Genomic DNA, 15,849 nt, shown 5'->3' on the forward strand with positions numbered 1-15,849 from the left:
TATTTTCTTTCAGTGCAGATTAAGTAGTGCTTTTTATCAGCAACAGCAAAAAAATAAAATTAAAAAAAAAAAAGTAGTCGGGAAAATAGAAATAAGTTTGGGCAACCCTGTTGCAAAATTCTCAGTATTTTTAGGGCTAGGGACTAATATGTGGAAAAGGGAAAAAAAAAAATTATATATATATATATATATATATATATATATATATATATATATATATATATATATATATATATATATATATATATATATATATATATATATATATATATATATATATATATATATATATAAAAATTTATGTTTTTTTATATATATAATTTTTTTTTACATGACTTTACCAAAATTTGTATTGAGCCTACTAACTTTCTACTCTACATTTATTTTAAAGTGACCTTTCTGATAGGTCACATTAATATTCATCTATCTCACCTGCACTCGAAGGCACAAAAACTACGCCGCAGTTAAGTTTACGGCAGTGCCCCTACTAGTCGTCCATTTGCATCCCAATTAGCAGAGAGGTATGTCACCTATTAACACAACAGAAGTGTGGAAACCTTGTAATATGTAGTTTCTCCTGTGGTGGCGCTCAATGAGATCAAACACGGACTGCCAGGGTTAATTCGATCTGATCAGGGGAAAGGGGGTCTTCAGCAGCAGAACCTAGGGACTGTCCAAGCTGAAAGACCCCATTAATGAATATAGGGGAGGAGGGGGTGTAAATGCCTTTCAAATATATTCTGAACACCTCAAGACAACAACTACATCTCTAAAGTAGCACGACCATCATCTGGACCAGGGACAAAACAAAAACTGCACAAACGTTACTCACACACCACGAACTACAAACGTCCGCTAAAAAAAAAAAAAAAAAGATATTACCATTACAGCTGTTCATTTGAGGACTAAGGGGCGGTGAAATAAATAATGAAAGCATTCGATCTGATTATTATTTCTTTACAGTTGTACGCGGCTCCCTTTACATTACAAGAACTGAAATAATAAGTTTTGTTATTGACTTAGTGCAACGATATACATGTATACAATATCTGCCATATATGATGTGTGCAAACTTTTCAACAGAAGCGAATCTGCCTACTGACACCAAAAAAAAAACAAACAGGAGGATACAAATCACCGATACCCCGACAACATTGTACAATGCATAGATTCTTAGTAAATGATACAAAAGGGAAAATTTAAAAAAAAAAAAAAAAAAAAATTAAAAATTAAAGCACCAGACTCCTAGTAGAAAGAGTAAAGGACTTGTCTATTCAGGGTTTATCGATGAGATGTCGATCACATCATGAGAGGAGCTCTAAAAAGCCTGGACTAAAACCTAACCTCCGCTAACAACTTGCGGACAAGATGGGAAAGGAAGGGTCCCTGTAGCTCGTCGCGCTACAAAAAAAAAAAAAATTAGTGAAAAATCCAGCCGAAAATGGATTTCTAAAACAAGTATAACTTCTCCTTTTACCCTACAAGTGTTGACTTAGTGGTATGTAGTGAACTAATAACACAGGGTCTGCCGGGTTTCAGAGACAAGTCCGATAATAGGGATCTTTCTAGCCGACAGCCTGATGACTGGGGAGAAAAGCTGCCCCAATCCCAATCCTCAATTTGACTTACTACTAAAAACCGGGGAGGGGGTGGAGTGGGGTGGGTTAGAAATATAAGTGATAGTTTTGAAAGGACAGTGACACTTTTGCATTTACAACATCCGTATATAAAAGCAAAACCTGTGCATAGATCCATTTAACAATGATTACTTGAATTATAAAAGGAACCCGCTCCCCCAAAACAAATAATTACCATCTCATTAGGCTATTAAAGGGGTTTTCAGGGTTAAAAAAACATGGCTGCATCAGTTCCCCCCCCCCCAACCTGTGTCCGGTATTGCAGCTCAGCTACATCGAAGGAGTGAATGGCGCTGAACTGCAAGACAATATATGAGGGGCTGCTGATAAGTCTTTGGCTTTGTGATTTTTTTTAGTTTCTATGGTAACGAATGTTAAATCACATGAAAGCCTTATGTCTAATATGGCATTTCAAAATTTTCATGGTGTCTAATAGGTTTTCAAAATGTTGTGTGTTGCTTATGGCAACAGTGTTGTACGCACGCAGGAAAACAACATGGTGGAGTCTAATGCGATATTCACAGCAACTGAGAGCAGAGGATAAAATTCTTGTTTCTGCAAAGAAAGTCTGAAGGATATTCATGGTGATATGTCGCAGATATTGGGGGAACAATGCCCTTCATATTACACAGGTAAGAACTGGGTTGCCAAATTTAAAAAACTGGCCACTTCAGCACCAATGATGAGGAACGTCCTGGACGCCCGAGAGTGGTTGTTGTTCCGGAGATCGTCGATGTTGTGCACAACCTCATACTGGAGAATCCACCAAATTCAGCTATAGCAATAGCAGACGTCATGGGGATTTCCCAGGAACGTATTGGGGTCATTATCCATGAACATTTGATCATGAGGAAGCGATCTGCAAAGTGGGTCCCCAAATGTCTGACAACAGATCAGAGAAGCAGCGAGTGACAACTTCCTGCGCCATTTGTCAGTGTTTCCGGACTGTTAAGAATTTCCCGGATCAACCGGTCACTATGGATGAGGCCTGGATTTATTTGTATGACCCTGAAAACAAGGAGCAGTCAATAGTGGAGGCACAGGGGTTCTCCTCGTCCAAAGAAGGGTGCAAAAATCATCCACTAAGGTGATGGCGTCTGTGTTCTGGGATAAGGAGGGCGTGCTGCTAGTGGACTACCTTCAAAAAGGGTTCCACCATCAATGCAAGATATTACATTGAACTTTTGGAACAATTGAAGGCAGCTCTGTAGGCCAAAAGGCGCGGCAAGCTGTCCAAAGGAATTTTGTTCCTACAAGACAACGCCTCCGCTCACACTGCACAAGCGACCACAGCAAAACTGGCAGAGCCGGGTTTCCAGCTGGTTGACCACCCACCTTATTCACCAGATCTAGCTCCTTCCTACTACCATCTGTTTCCAAATAAGAAGAAACACCTCAAGGGTACCAAATTTCACACCATTTCTGATGCCATGGCTACTACAGATGCCTGGTTTGAGGCACAACCAGAATTCTTTTTGCTAGGCTTACAGAACTTGGATTACCGATTTAAGAAGTGTGTTATCAGTGGAGAGTATGCGGAATACATGTCAAGTTTAATCATCCTATCTCGTTTTTCTGGGTAAAGCCAAAGACTTAGCAGCCCCTCATAACCTGGGTGCAAGGGTGGCGCTGTTTTTTGGAATACAGCAGCCATGTTTTTCTAATCCCAGACACACCCCTTTAATGAACAGACAAGTACAAAATAATATTTTCATTAATCATTGCCAATAAGACAGTCAGCAAATTTAGCACCTAAATCATCGAAGGTTGATCATCAAGGAAAGAATTTATAAAAATCCATAAAAACATACGTGCACCTCCACTTAAAAAAATATATATAAACAAAACTTCCTAGGTATCAATTACAATTAGACTCATCAGATCTACTGCTCATATGGTAAAAGGACAAGCAAAACCCCTAAGTCTTAAATCCAGGATTACTGAGCTGGCTCTCCAGTGGTTGCAAAACTACAACTCTCAACATGTGGCGAAAAGGCCGGGAGAAGTAGTGCTGTAACAGCTCGAGACCACAGACTAAACAGTGATCTATAGCCTCTGGCTGCCCAGAAATGCTGAGAGTTGTTGTTCTCCAACAGCGTGGGAGACGCAGGCTGGAGAAAGTCGACAGTTTTACAAAAACAACTAAGTGAGAAATAAAAATCGAACGGCCATCATTTAATTAGGAGCAGTATAACTGCATTGGGGGGGGATTATTAAAATAAATCCTCACGATATTGCTTAAAAACCGAGTTCTTGTATTTAATCTCATTACAGAATTGCATATTCCTTAAAGCGTAGGAGGAGCAAAAGAAGATAAATAAGTGTAGACTGGAAAAAAAAAAAATTATTAAAATTGAAGGAAATAATACAGGTTGCATATGTAAGTCTTTGAGGCCTGACAGCATGAGGTTTCCCCGACCGAGGGGGGACATTAAAAAGCATCGTAAAGCACAGTGCGGGGGCCTCAAAGACTATGTAGTACAGAGATGAGCGTCAGTATTTGTGGCTACAAGTGTCAAACATTTGCTGCTGTTAAAAAGAGCAGCATCTGTACTTATAAAATAGTTTGCATCAAATAATTAAAAAAAAAAAAATTTTATTCTTTTTACATTTTCTACTTTTTTTTATTCATTTATTTATTTTTTTAATTTTTGTTTAATTTTTTTTTTTAAAACCCTTGGGTTCGCTCCTCACAATAACCCTGTTTGCAACCAGAAGGGATCAGATAAGACATTGCTTCTTATTGCATTGCAATGTATTACAAATCCACTGGGGGGGCTGACACAGTTCCATAAAAACGAGGTTCAGTTTTATAAGTTTTTTTTTTTTTTGCTTTTTTTTTTTTTAATTCTTAATCCATTCACTGCCGGTGGTCCTGTAAAAAGGCTCTATATACAGGTCGCATTGTCAGTGCAAGGGTTAAACAGAACACCATTTAAGCCCGAGTACATAACATTAGGTTTCATAGAAATAGGGGTGATCTGTGTAAATAAAATAAATAGCACGTCATCTCACATTAATACTGCTAAAATAGATTATTTTCTGTACATTAGCTTAACATGATTGTACTGTCCACATTGCCACAGACCCGTATTAAGTCAGCAACCTCAGGGGGAGAGAAAAAAAAATAAAAATAAAAAAGGTACGAGTGCAGCCAGACAAATGCAATAATTAAAAACTACCTCTGTTTACCTTTTTTTCTGAATGGCACATTTAAGAAAAAAAAAAAAAATAAAAAAAATACTATTATATTCATCTTTGGTCAACCCTGACCTCAAGAGTAAAAGTTTAATCATTTCATGTACTGGAGTATTTGACACAAATGTCCGAGGAAGGTATATATAAAAAAAAAAATAAAAATAATAAAAATGAAGAAAAAAGGTTTTTTTTTCCTTAAAACATCTCGATAAAATCAGTTAAAATATTTAAGGCTTTAAAAACGTCAAAATCCTTCCTTAATTTTGTTTTTTTTTTTGCCTAAGTCATCATTTATCTAATAATTTTTTCCACACAAGTATTTCATAGCGTTTTGTTTTTTTGAGCCCTGAGAAAACGGTTTAAGTTGAACCTTTTTTTTTTGTTTAAAAGGGTAATTTCTGTAAACGCTTTTTTTTTTAATGTGTGTATGTGTATTTCACAAACCTCACATGATTCAATGCGGCTATGAAGAAGTTCAAGATTAAAAGAATATTCTGGGTCTGGACGGAAGGCTTGTTGGATACTGGGGGCCTGATGAGACTGACAGGGCTGGGGGTAGAGTGCACTTTTGCTGGATGCCGCTGTAGCTGGGGCTACATTACACGTAAGTGCAGCTGGTCTGACGTGAATGCTCCTTCCGATAGTGCCGCTAACGTTGGGTTCCAGCACCGGTTAAGCAAAGTACATTGTACGCAGTGTGTCCTGATGAACTTGTACTGCCTTAGCAAGTGCTTGATGGTCTCTGCCATTACTCTGCCCAGAAGTGTGGCTGCCTTCAGCGCTAAAACAGAAGGACACGAAATTTAGATAAATCACAAAATGGCATAAAAAAATGTATTATATACATACACAGCAATAAACCACCCCCATTACTCTACGAAAAGCAATTATAATATCCACAACGCAGTAAAACATCGGTAATAAACCCCCTTGCCGACAGGGCGATTTTTCAATTTTTTTTTTTAAGCTTTAATTTTTTCCCTCCCATTCTTGAAATAGCCATAGCTTACTTTTTGTTAGTCCTGTGAGAGCGAGTTGTACTTTTGAATTACGCCAAAATATTGCAAAAAAAAACAAAAAAAAAAAAAACACAAAAACCCCCACAAAAAAGAGAATTTTGTTTACTTACCGTAAATTCTTTCTTATAGTTCCGTAATGGGAGACCCAGACCATGGGTGTTTAGCTTCTGCCTCCGGAGGACACACAAAGTACTACACTTAAAAGTGTAGCTCCTCCCTCAGATCTTACACACCCCCTGGAGAACCAGATCTAGCCAGTTTAGTGCAAAAGCTGAAGGAGAATAGCCACCCATAAGTAAAAACAGAGCAAAAACCGGAACAACCGGAGACTCTCATCAACAACAGCCGGTGAAAACACGCGGAACAAGAAATTGCCAACAGGCAACAGGGAGGGAGCTGGGTCTCCCAATACAGAACTATAAGAAAAAGAATTTACGGTAAGTAAACAAAATTCTCTTTTTCTTTATCGTTCCTATGGGAGACCCAGACCATGGGACGTCTCAGACCAGTCCAAGGGTGGGAAATAAACAGAAAAATTAAGTAGGCAGAACCTAACTTCACAAATGGGAGACAGCCGCCTGAAGGATGCGTCTGCCCAAGCTCGCATCTGCTGAAGCATGAGCATGCACTTCGTAGTGCTTTGAAAAGGTATGCAGGCTAGTCCAAGTGGCAGCCTGACAGACTTGTTGAGCCGTAGCCTGGTGCCTGAAAGCCCAAGAGGCACCGGCAGCTCTGGTCGAGTGTGCCTTGATCCCCGGCGGGGGAGGCACCTGAGAACACTGGTAGGCGTCCGAAATGGTCGACCTAATCCAACGGGCTAAGGTCGGCTTAGAAGCAGGGAGACCCTTGCGCCAACCTGTGGTTAGCACAAAAAGAGAGGTGCACCGCCTAAGAGCAGCGGTGCGAGACAGATAGATCCGGAGAGCACGCACCAGATCCAGAGTATGCAGCGCCTTTTCAAAGCGAACAGGAGCCGGACAAAAGGAAGGTAGGGTAATGTCCTGGTTAAGGTGGAAAGGAGAGACCACCTTAGGAAGAAAGTCCGGAGTCGGACGGAGAACCACCTTGTCTTGATGAAAAACCAAAAAAGGTGACTCCGAAGAGAGCGCAACCAAATCGGAGACTCTCCTGAGGGAAGTTATGACCACTAGAAAGACCACTTTCTGTGAAAGCCGAAACAAAGAAACCTCCCTAAGAGGCTCAAAGGGGGGTTTCTGCAAAACAGTGAGGACCAAGTTAAGGTCCCAGGGATCCAAGGGCCACCGGTAAGGCGGAATGTGAGACGCGCCCTGCATGAAGGTGCGGACCTGAGCCAGCCGGGCGAGACGCCGCTGGAACAGCACTGACAGAGCTGAGACTTGTCCCTTAAGAGAGTTGAGGGACAGTCCCAGCTGCAGACCGGACTGTAGAAAGGACACAAGGGTCGGTAAGGAAAATGGCCAAGGAGGATGACCGGAAGAGCGACACCAGGACAGGAAAATTTTCCAAGTCCTGTGATAGATCTTAGCGGAGGAAGACTTACGGGCCCGAGTCATAGTGGAGATGACTTCAGGAGGAATACCAGAAGCCGTCAAAATCCAGGATTCCAGAACCACGCCGTCAATTTGAGAGCCGCAGAATTCGGGCGGAAAAACGGACCTTGTGAGAGAAGGTCTGGACGGTCCGGAAGATGCCACGGCACCTCTACGGACAGATTGAGCAGGTCTGGGTACCAAGCTCGCCTGGGCCAGTCCGGAGCAATGAGGATGACTCGACGGCCCTCCATTCTGATCTTGCCCAGGACTCTGGGCAAGAGAGCTAGAGGGGGAAACACGTAGGACAGACGAAACTGGGACCAGTCTTGAACCAGAGCGTCCGCGGCGAATGCCTGAGGATTGTGGGAGCGAGCCACGTAAACGGGAACTTTGTTGTTGTGACGGGATGCCATTAGGTCCACTTCCGGAGTGCCCCATTTGCGGCAGATTGACTGAAAAACTGCCGGGTGCAGGGACTACTCGCCACTGTCCACGGTTTGACGGCTGAGATAATCTGCCTCCCAGTTTTCCACGCCTGGGATGTGGACTGCGGATATGGTGGACTTAGAGTCCTCCGCCCATTGAAGGATGCGTTGTACCTCCAACATTGCCAGGCGGCTGCGTGTCCCGCCTTGGTGATTGATGTAGGCAACCGCTGTCGCGTTGTCCGACTGGACTCGGATATGCCTGCCCGCCAGCAGATGGTGAAAAGCTAGGAGAGCCAGAAGCACGGCTCTGGTTTCCAGCACATTGATCGAAAGGGCTGACTCGGACGGAGTCCAAGTGCCCTGCGCTCGGTGGTGGAGACATACCGCTCCCCAGCCGGATAGACTGGCATCCGTGGTGAGGATCACCCAGGACGGGGCCAGAAAGGAGCGCCCCTGGGACAGAGAGAGGGGCCGAAGCCACCACTGAAGAGAGCTCCTGGTCTGTGGCGACAGAGCCACTAATCTGTGCAAGGAGGAAGGCCGCTTGTCCCAACAGCGGAGAATGTCCAGCTGCAGGGGACGCAGATGGAACTGGGCAAAGGGAACAGCCTCCATTAACGCCACCATTTGACCCAGCACCTGCATCAGGCGCCTGAGGGAATAACGGCGAGGCCTCAGCAGAGAGCGCACCGCTAGCTGGAGTGACTGCTGTTTGACTAAGGGCAACTTCACAAGTGCCGGCAAAGTCTCGAACTGCATCCCTAGGTACGTGAGACTCTGGGTCAGAGTCAGAGTGGATTTGGGAAGGTTGACAAGCCACCCGAATTGGGCTAGAGTGGCGAGAGTGAGCGAGACACTACGCTGACAGTCCACGCTGGATGAAGCCTTGACTAGAAGGTCGTCCAGGTAAGGGATCACTGCCAACCCCTGTAGGTGCAGGACCGCAATCACTGCTGCCATGACCTTGGTGAATACCCGAGGAGCTGTGACCAACCCGAAGGGGAGAGCCACGAATTGGAAATGTTCCTCTCAGATTGCAAAACGTAGCCAGCGCTGGTGTGAAACTGCAATTGGCACATGCAGATAGGCATCTCTGATGTCGATGGATGCCAGGAAATCCCCTTGGGTCATTGAGGCAATGACTGATCGCAGAGACTCCATGCGAAAATGCCGCACCTGAACATGCTTGTTGAGAAGCTTGAGATCCAGGATGGGCCGGAAGAAACCGTCCTTTTTGGGGACTAGGAAGAGATTTGAGTAGAAACCTCTGAACCGTTCCCGGGCGGGAACCGGTACAATTACTCCGTTGGCCTGCAAGGATGCCACGGCCTGAGAGAAGGCGGCGGCCTTGGAGCAGGGGGGAGTTGAGAGAAAAAAATCTGTTTGGCGGGCTGGAAGAGAATTCTATCCTGTAGCCGTGGGAGATGATATCCCTCACCCACTGATCGGAGACGTGTTGAAACCACGCGTCGCCAAAGTGGGAGAGCCTGCCACCGACTAAGGACGTTGCTGGCGCAGATAGTCACGAGGAGGCTGCCTTAGCGGCAGCACCTCCTGCGGTCTTTTGTGGACGCGCTTTTGGGCGCCAGTTGGATTTCTGGTCCTTGGCTGAGTTAGTGGACGAGGCCGAGGGCTTAGAGGAGGACCAGTTGGAGGACCGAAAGGAACGAAACCTCGACTGATTCCTGCCCTGGACAGGTTTCCTGGTTTTGGTTTGTGGCATGGAAGTACTTTTCCCGCCAGTAGCTTCCTTAATAATTTCATCCAGCTGTTCCCTGAACAGCCGGGACCCAGCAAAAGGGAGTCCAGCAAGGTACTTCTTTGAAGAAGCATCTGCCTTCCACTCTCGAAGCCACAAGATTCTGCGGATAGCGAAGGAATTAGCCGAAGCCACCGCAGTGCGGTGAGAAGCCTCCAGCATGGCAGACATGGCATAGGATGAAAAAGCTGAAGCTTGGGAAGTTAAGGTAACCATTTCGGGCATAGATACCCTGGCGAGGGAATGCATCCCCTTTAGAGAAGCAGAGATGGCTTTGAGAGCCCACACTGCTGCAAAAGTCGGGGAGAACGAAGCCCCCGCCGCTTCATATACGGATTTGGCCAGAAGGTCAATCTGGCGGTCAGTGGAATCCTTAAGGGAGGTGCCATCAGCCACCAATACAACGGTCTGGGCTGAGAGTCTAGACACCGGGGGTCTACCTTTGGGGAATGAGCCCACTCCTTGACCACCTCAGGTGGAAAGGGAAAGCGGTCATCAGAACCACGCTTTGGGAAGCGTTTGTCAGGACAGGCTCTGGGCTTGGTCACAGCGGCCTGAAAACTGGAGTGGCTAAAGAACACACTCTTTACTCTTAGGCGAGGTAAACTGGTGCTTTTCTGCCAGAGAGGGTTGCTCCTCTGATACTGGCGGATTGAGATCCAGTACAGAATTAATGGACGCAATCAAATCACTAACATCTGAGTCACTTTTAAACAGATCAATAGGGTACATGGAGTTAACCTCCGAGCCCCCCGTAAAGACATCCTCCTCGTCCTGCGAGTCAGCTCCTGAATCAGAGCCGCGGGACGAGGAAGGAGAGGGAACCCTGCGTCTCTTCTTAGGACGGGGTCTGGGACCAGATGATGAATCCTCTGTGAGCTCCGGTCCTGAGAGAGCCCTAGCAGCAGAGGCACCCTGTGAAGGGGGCTGATGCATGTTCAGCAAAGTCCTGGACAGAAGTCCCATGGAGTCAGCAAAAGACTGGGAGATAGACCTAGAAAAGGATTCTACCCAAGCCGTGGGTTCAGCCACAGGAGCAGGAGCAGCCTGAGAGACCACTGGGGGTGAGACTCCAGGCTGAGGCCCCGCCAGGTTAGAGCAGGCAACACAATGTGGGAATATGCTCGGTTCAGGCAGCAGGAGCTTACATGCAGTGCATACTGAATACAGCTTTGGAGCCTTGCTCCTCGTGTGAGACATGCTGCTGGAGTGGGGGCTCTGCCAGAGAATGAACCCCAGAGAGTATAATCAGAGGTCCACAACCGGAGACCGGTTGTGGCTTACCAGACCGCTGGAGCGGTGTTGTGTGCCCTCCAGATCCCGAAGCCCGGACCCCCAAGCACAGCAACTCAGCAGAGATGCTGCAGACCAGCGCTGCAATGCAGAGAGAACGCTGAGAAAATGGCCGCCGGAGCGAAGAGAGGGGGCGGGACTTGCTTGAGGAGCAGGATCTGAAGGGCCATAGAGATCTACAGGGGAGGAGACACTGCAGTAGGGAGTGTCCCTCCCCTTGCAGAACGGCCGCCGGGCGGAGCCGAGCCTGTCCCTCTGCATGAGTGCCATGCGAGGGCAGTGAAACCAAAAGTAGGCCTCCGGCGAAGCCGGGGCCTAAATTTGAGCGGCGCGGCCGGCGCGCAGGCACCATCGTCGCGGTTCTCAGGCGACAGCCAGAGTACCCGCCGGAGATGTCATAAAAACACATCAGCACACTCTCCCACAACAATAAAGTACAGGGACCCCCAATATATAAACGTCTCAGGTACTTAGCTTGCTGAGACGCAGGGTTCCAAGTCCCTGGGGATGAGTGCTCCGGTCCAGCAGGGTCCTGAAGGGCTGCGGATGGAGACCGGTCTCCTGCTAAGCATGGAGACCGTGCTGGCTCCCACTTCAAGCCAGAGCCCAGGAGGGATGGTGAAGGCTTCGCGGCATGTAAGGCTCCAGCCTTGGAATCAACCTTAACACCGCCGACAGTGGTGTGAGAAGGGACATGCCGGGAGTCCAGACTTGGACCTGCTTTTCTTCAAACTCTTTCCAAAAATCAAAAATCAGATGAGAATGCATGTGTGGATGTATGCCTCCTGAACACAAAGCGATAAACTGGCTAGATCTGGTTCTCCAGGGGGTGTATAAGCTCAGAGGGAGGAGCTACACGTTTAAGTGTAGTACTTTGTGTGTCCTCCGGAGGCAGAAGCTAAACACCCATGGTCTGGGTCTCCCATAGGAACGATAAAGAAAGGGGGATTGATCTGATCTTTTTTCGTATTTATTTTACAGCGCAACTACATTGCTGGGAAAAAAAAAAAAAAAAAAAAAAAAAAAAAGAAAGGAGAATTTTGTTTACTTACCGTAAATTCTTTTTCTTATAGTTCCGACATGGGAGACCCAGACAATGGGTGTATAGCTTCTGCCTCCGGAGGACACACAAAGTACTACACTCAAACGTGTAGCTCCTCCCTCCTAGCATATACACCCCCTGGTAGCCAGTCCTAGCCAGTTTAGTGCAAAAGCTGAAGGAGGACATCCACCCACCCACAAGTAGAGAGAGTAAAACCCGGAATAACCGGAATCTCTGTCTACAACAACAGCCGGTGATAACACACGGAACAAGAAACCTGCCAACAGGCAACAGGGAGGGTGCTGGGTCTCCCATGTCGGAACTATAAGAAAAAGAATTTACGGTAAGTAAACAAAATTCTCTTTTTCTTCATCGTTCCTTATGGGAGACCCAGACAATGGGACGTTCCAAAGCAGTCCATGGGTGGGAAATAAACAGAAACTGAGAAGTAGGCGAAACCTAACTTCACAAATGGGCGACAGCCGCCTGAAGGATGCGTCTGCCCAAGCTCGCATCTGCCGAAGCATGAGCATGCACTTGGTAGTGCTACGAAAAAGTATGCAAACTAGACCAAGTGGCAGTCTGACAGACCTGCTGAGCCGTGGCCTAGGCCTGAAGCCTAAGAGGCACCAACAGCTCTGGTCAAGTGTGCCTTGATCCCCGACGGGAGAGGCACTTGAGTACAATGGTAGGTATCGGAAATGGCCGACCTAAACCAATCGAGCCAGGGTCGGCTTAAATGCCGAGAGGCCCTTACGCTGACCAGTGGTCAGCACAAAAGAGGTGCACCGCCTAGGAACAGCGGTGCGAGACACAGATCCGGAGCACCCGCACCAGATCCAGAGTATGCAACGCCTCTTCAAGGCGATGAATAGGAGCCGGACAAAAGGAAGGCAGGGAAAATGCCCCGGTTAAGGTGGAAGCAGCAACCACCGTAGGGAGAAAATCCGGAGTCGGACGGAGAACCACCTTGTCTTGTTGAAAAACCAAAAAGGGGGGACTCCGAAGAGAGTGCAGCCAAAACAGAGACTCTCTTGAGGGAAGTAATGGCCACTAGAAAGACCACTTTCTATGAAAAACTAAGCAAAGAAACCTCCCTAAGAGGCTCAAAGGGGGGTTTCCAAAAACCGTGAGGACCGAAATAAGGTCCCAGGGCTCCAAAGGCCGCCGGTAAGGCAGAATGATGTGAGATGCGCCCTGCATGAAGGAACGCACCTGAGCTAGCCGGGCAATACGCCGCTGGTACAACACTGACAGAGCCGAGACCTATCCCTTAAGGGAATTGAGGGATAGTCCTAGCTGCAGACCGGACTGTAGAAGGAACAGGAGGGTCAGCAAGGCCAAAAGGATACTTCCGAGCTCGAGTCATAGTGAAGATGACTTCAGGAGGGATACCAGAAGTTGTCAAGATCCATGACTCAAAAGCCACGCCGTCAATCTGAGAGCCGCAGATTCTGGCGGAAAAGACGGACCTCGTGAGAGGAACAGTCCGGGAGATGCCATGGCACCTCTACGGACAGACGGAGCAGGTCAGGGTACCAAGCCTGCCTGGGTCAGTCTGGAGTAATGAGAATGACCCGACGGCCCTCCTTTCTGATCTTGCGCAGGACTCTGGGCAAGAACTAGAGGGTGAAACACATAAGACAGACGAAACTGGGACCAAACTTGAACCAGTGCGTCTGCCGCAAAAACCTGAGGATCGTGGAGCCACGGTTTGACGGCTGAGACAATCTGCCTCCCAGCTTTCCACATCTGGGATGTGGGCTGCGGATATGGTGGACTAGGAGTCCTCCGTCCACAGAAGAATGCGATGAACCTCCAACAGTGATGTCCCGCCCTGGAGGTTGATGTAGGCAAACGCTGTAGCGTTGTCTGACTGGACTCGAATGTGCCTGGCCGTCAACAGATGACGAAAAGGCTTGGAGAGCTAGAAACACAGCTCTGAATTCCAGCACATTGATCCAGAGGGCTGATTCGGACAGAGTCCAAGTGCCCTGCGCTCCAAGGTGGAGATATACTGCTCCCCAGCCGGATAGGCTAACATCTTGGTGAGGATCACCCGGGACGGAGCCAGGAAGGAGCGTCCCTGAGACAGAGGGGCCGAAGCCACCAGTGAAACGAGCCCCTGGTCTGTGGCGAAGCCACCACTCCGTGGAAGGAGGGAGTCCGCTTGTTCCAACAGCGGAAAATATCCAGCCGCAGAGGACGCAGATGGAACTGGGCAAGGGAATCGCTTCCGTTGACACCACCAACTGATCCAGCACCTGTATTAGGTGCCTGATGGAACGACGTCGTCCGCCAGCGGAGGGACTGCTGTTTGACTAAGGGCAGCTTCACACGTGCCGACAGTCTCGAATTGCGTCCCTGGGTATGTGAACTTCTGGGTCGAAGTCAGAGTGGACTTGGACAGAAGACAAACCACCCGAATTGGTCAGAGTGGCGAGAGTGAGCGAGGCACTCCGCTAACAGTCTGCACTGGCTGAAGCCCAGACTAGAAGGCTGTCTAGGATAAAAGGATCGCTGCCAACCCCAAGGGGTGCAGGACCGCAATCACAGCTGCCCCGACTTTGAGAATACTCGAGGGGCCGTGGCTAACCCCAAGGGAAGAACCACGAATTGGACCACTGATTGCAAAACGTAGCCAACGCTGGTTGGAACTGAGATTGGCACATGCAGATAGGCATCTCTGATGTCGATGGATGCTAGGGAATCTCTTTAGGTCAACGATTGACCGCAGAGACTCCATGCGAAAACGCCGCACCTGAACATGCTTGAGAAGCTTGAGATCCAGGTCGGAAGGCACCGCCCTCCTCGGGTACTAGGAATAGATTTAAGCAGAAATCTCAGAACCGTTCCCAGTCGGGAACCGGTACAATTACTCCAGTGGCCTGCAAGAATGCCCCAGCCTGTGAGAAGGCGGCGGCCTTGGAGCAGGGGGGAGTTGACAGAAAAAATCTGTTTGGCGGGCTGGATAGAATCCTATCCTGTAGCCGTGGGAGATGGTATCTCGCACCCCCTGATCGGAGACGTGTTAAAAACATACGTCGCCAAAATGGGAGAGCCTGCCACCGACCAAGGACGTTGCTGGCGTGGCCAGATAGCCAGGAGGAGGCTGACTTAGTGGCAGCATCTCCTGCGGTCTTCTGAGGACGCGGCTTCGTGCGTCATTTGGGTTTACGATCCTTGGCTGAGCTAGTGGACGAGGCCGAGGGCTTAGAGAACGATCAGATGGAGGAACGAAAGGAACGAAACCTCGACTGATTCCTGCCCTGGACAGGTTACCTGGTTTAGGTTTATGGCATGGAAGAACTCTTCCCGCCAAGAGCTTCCTTAATTTCATCCAGTTGTTCCCAAATGGTCTGGTCCCAGCAAAAGGGAGCCCAGCAAGGAACTTCTATAGAAGCATCCGCCTTCCACTTCCGAAGCCATAGGAGCCTGCGGATAACGAGGAAATTAGCCGAGGCTACCGCAGAGCGGTGAGAGTCTCGAGCATGGCAGATAAGGCAGAGGATGAAAAAGACTGAAGTCTGGAAGTTAAGGCAACCATTTCGGGCAAAGATTCCCTGTGAGGGAATACATCTCCTCTAGAGAAGCAGAGATGGCCTTGAAAGCCCACACTGCTACAAAAGCTGGGGAGAACGTGGCCCCTGCCGCCTCCATACAGATTTGGCCAGAAGGACAACCTGTCGGACAGCAAAGCCGTAAGTGAGGAGCCATCAACCACTGGTACAACGGCCCGGGCTAAGGGTCTAAACACCGGAGGGATCACCTTTGGTGAATGAGCCCACTCCTTGACCGCCTCTGGTGGAAGGGGAAAACCGTCCTCAGCACCACGCTTTGGGAAGCATTTGCCAGAACAGACCCTGGGCTTGGTCACAGTGGCCTGAAAAACTGGAGTGGTTAAGGAACACACTCGTTGTTCTCTTAGGCAAGGTAAACTGGTGCCCCTTTGTGCCAGA

General features: G+C 47.9%; 1 protein-coding gene across 1 annotated transcript in view; it reads right to left on the reverse strand.

Annotated features, from left to right (window-relative positions):
- Window positions 1-5,460: 5,460 nt before the first annotated feature.
- Window positions 5,461-15,849, reverse strand: part of AGO2 (argonaute RISC catalytic component 2) — a 117,839-nt gene continuing 107,450 nt past the window's right edge. Inside the window, exon 18 of the mRNA XM_075316152.1 lies at window positions 5,461-5,616. Within this exon, the coding sequence (XP_075172267.1) occupies window positions 5,508-5,616 (109 nt within the window). The 3' untranslated portion in view covers window positions 5,461-5,507. The remainder of the gene's footprint in view (window positions 5,617-15,849) is intronic.

Source organism: Anomaloglossus baeobatrachus, chromosome 6 (genome assembly GCF_048569485.1).
Source record: "Anomaloglossus baeobatrachus isolate aAnoBae1 chromosome 6, aAnoBae1.hap1, whole genome shotgun sequence".
NCBI classification, from domain to species: Eukaryota; Metazoa; Chordata; class Amphibia; order Anura; family Aromobatidae; genus Anomaloglossus; species Anomaloglossus baeobatrachus.